This window comes from Penaeus japonicus, unplaced genomic scaffold (genome assembly GCF_977035675.1).
Source record: "Penaeus japonicus unplaced genomic scaffold, GWHDUDI00000001_assembly GWHDUDI00000011, whole genome shotgun sequence".
Lineage (NCBI taxonomy): Eukaryota > Metazoa > Arthropoda > Malacostraca > Decapoda > Penaeidae > Penaeus > Penaeus japonicus.
In genome coordinates this window covers 40,163,803-40,166,302 of record NW_028234413.1, presented here as the reverse complement: position 1 = coordinate 40,166,302, position 2,500 = coordinate 40,163,803, and the positions used below count along the sequence as shown (strand labels likewise).

At 46.2% G+C, this 2,500-nt stretch overlaps 1 protein-coding gene across 1 annotated transcript in view; it reads left to right on the top strand.

Moving 5' to 3' along the window:
* Positions 1-2,500, top strand: part of LOC122256513 (endochitinase) — an 8,758-nt gene that overhangs the window by 3,286 nt on the left and 2,972 nt on the right. Inside the window, exons 7-10 of the mRNA XM_043021256.2 lie at positions 205-331; positions 1,391-1,585; positions 1,940-2,018; positions 2,375-2,500. The exon at positions 2,375-2,500 is cut by the window's right edge and continues 25 nt beyond it. Of these exons, the coding sequence (XP_042877190.2) occupies positions 205-331; positions 1,391-1,585; positions 1,940-2,018; positions 2,375-2,500 (527 nt within the window). The remainder of the gene's footprint in view (positions 1-204; positions 332-1,390; positions 1,586-1,939; positions 2,019-2,374) is intronic.

The following is a 2,500-nucleotide window of genomic DNA, read 5'->3' as shown; positions in this document are numbered from 1 at the left end:
TCTTGGGTAACGTAACAGCGCAAGAGATATATTTAAAGATGTATTTCTGATGAAAATATAATTCAAAACGGTTCAAAAACATCTCTAACGCTATTAAAACCCATATCCCATCCGTTTTCTACATCTGTCACAATGAACTTTGATTGATCCCCGTTTCATTTCCGACTTGGAGCTGTGGGTTGATGCACAATTATCTCTTATCAGCTTGTTGGATGCTATTCACCTAATGACATACGACCTGCGAGGCAACTGGGTCGGGTACGCAGACGTCCACTCCATGTTGTACCAAAGACCGGGACTTGACCAGTGGGCATATGAAAAGCTAAACGTGGTAAGTGTAAGAGAGAAAAGAAGGAGAAGGGGGAGGGAGAAGGAGAGGGAGAGAGAGAGAAAGGGAAGGGAGAAGGAGGAGAAGGAAAGAGGGCAGGAGAGGGAAAGGGGAGAGAGATCGAAGAGGAGAGCGAAATAGGAGAGAGAGAGGAAGAGGGAGAAGGAGAAAAAAGAGAGGAAAAGGGAGAGGAAGAAGGAGGGGGGGAAGGGAGAGGGAAAGAGTGAGAGGAGAGGATAGGGAGAGGAGAGCGGGAGTGAGAGAGGAAAAGAAAAAGAGAGGAAAGGGAGAAGGAAAGGAGGAGGGAGGGAATGAGTGAGAGAGGAAAAGAGAGTGGAGAGAAGGAATGAGAGTGAGAGAGAGGGAATGAGATTGAGAGAAAGGGAATGAGAGTGAGAGAGGGAATGAGAGTGAGAGAGGGAATGAGAGTGAGAGAGGGAATGAGAGAGAGAGGGAGAGAGGGAATGAGAGTGAGAGAGGGAATGAGATTGAGAGAGAGGGAATGAGAGTGAGAGAGAGAGGGAATGAGAGTGAGAGAGAGAGAGGGAATGAGAGTGTGAGAGAGAGAGGGAATAAGAGTGAGAGAGAGAGTGAGGGAATGAGAATGAGAGTGAGAGAGAGAGGGAATGAGATTGACAGAGAGGAAGTTAGAGTGAGAGAGAGAGGGAATGAGAGTAAGAGGGAGTGAGAGTGAGAGGAAATGAGAGTGAGAGAGGGAATGAGCGTGAGAGTGAGAGGGAGAGCGAATGAGATTGAGAGTGAGAGAGAGAGAGGGGGGGAATGAGAGAGAGAGAGAGAGAGAGAGGAAATGAGAGTGAGAGAGAGGAAATGAGAGTGAGAGAACGAGAGAAAATTAGAGGGAGAGACAAAACATGACTAAAGAGAGAAAGAGAGAGATTTAGAAATAGAGAAAGAGACATAGAAAGAGAAAGAGAAAAGGAAGCAGAATCGGACGAAGTGAGAGAGAAGAAAAAACTAACATGACTCATATATTTACCAATCCAAACTAAACACAGATCCTGCATCCTCATACCTAACCCCCCCCCCCTCTCTCCCTTGCAGAACGACGGAGCCCTGCTGTGGGAGACCTTCGGCTGCCCTCGGGATAAGCTGGTACTCGGAACACCTTTTTACGGGAGGACCTACACCTTGGGCAGCCCCGACAACAATGACCTTCATGCCCCAATCAAGAAGTGGCTGGGCGGCGGGAATCCTGGTCCTTATACCAATGCTACGGGAACTCTGGCTTATTTCGAGGTATGGGTTTGATCTATGTTTTCACTTGAAGGAGTTGGATAATACTATATAGGTGGTAGATTAGCATGCTGAAAATTCCTAAAGACACGCCGGCACAAAGTCAGGCGAAATTAGCCCCGCCCCCTTTTTTTACGACTCCTCCCCATCTAGCCAATCAGATCCCTCGCATTCACTCACCCGTCCTACACCCTGTCAGAAACGCGATTGTGATTGGTTGTAGATGCATCGGGGGTTGGCACACCTAATATTCGCCTGACTCGGTACCTGTGACTTTCACCACTTGAAGCGGAGATATATGTTATTCGTAGCTAAGCCACCATTCGTTCAGAAATCCAATGGCATTTCATTCAACAGATTTGCAGCATGATGGTCCAGGATTCTGGGTGGGTGGATCGCTACGATGATATTGGTCTAGTTCCCTTTACTCATAATGGTGGGTGGTTACTGGTTGCGTTGTGATTTCTCTTTTATCTTTCTCTTATTCTCCTTTTGCTTGTCTTACTGCTCGTCACCTCATTCTTTCCCCTTTCTTTGGGGCCTTTCATCATCTTAATCGTTTTTCTTCTTATCGTTGTTTCAAGAATAAGTGGTAGTAATAGTGGTATCGCGTTATCTTCGATATGATTATAAATATCATCATTCAAAGTGTATCTGTACCTCTCTATCCACTATCCACGAATTTTATAGATTTAAACTACATCACCAAATACATTTTCCGTTCACCGTATATAAAATACCTTTCTAACAATAACTTCAAACTTAAAAGCAAATATCCATTGGTGATTCCAGGTGACCAGTGGGTTGGCTACGAGGACCCGGACAGCTTGAAGATCAAAATGGACTACGTGCGGGACATGGGCTTCCTCGGGGCCATGACTTGGGCCATCGACCAGGACGACTACAAGGACTGGTGCG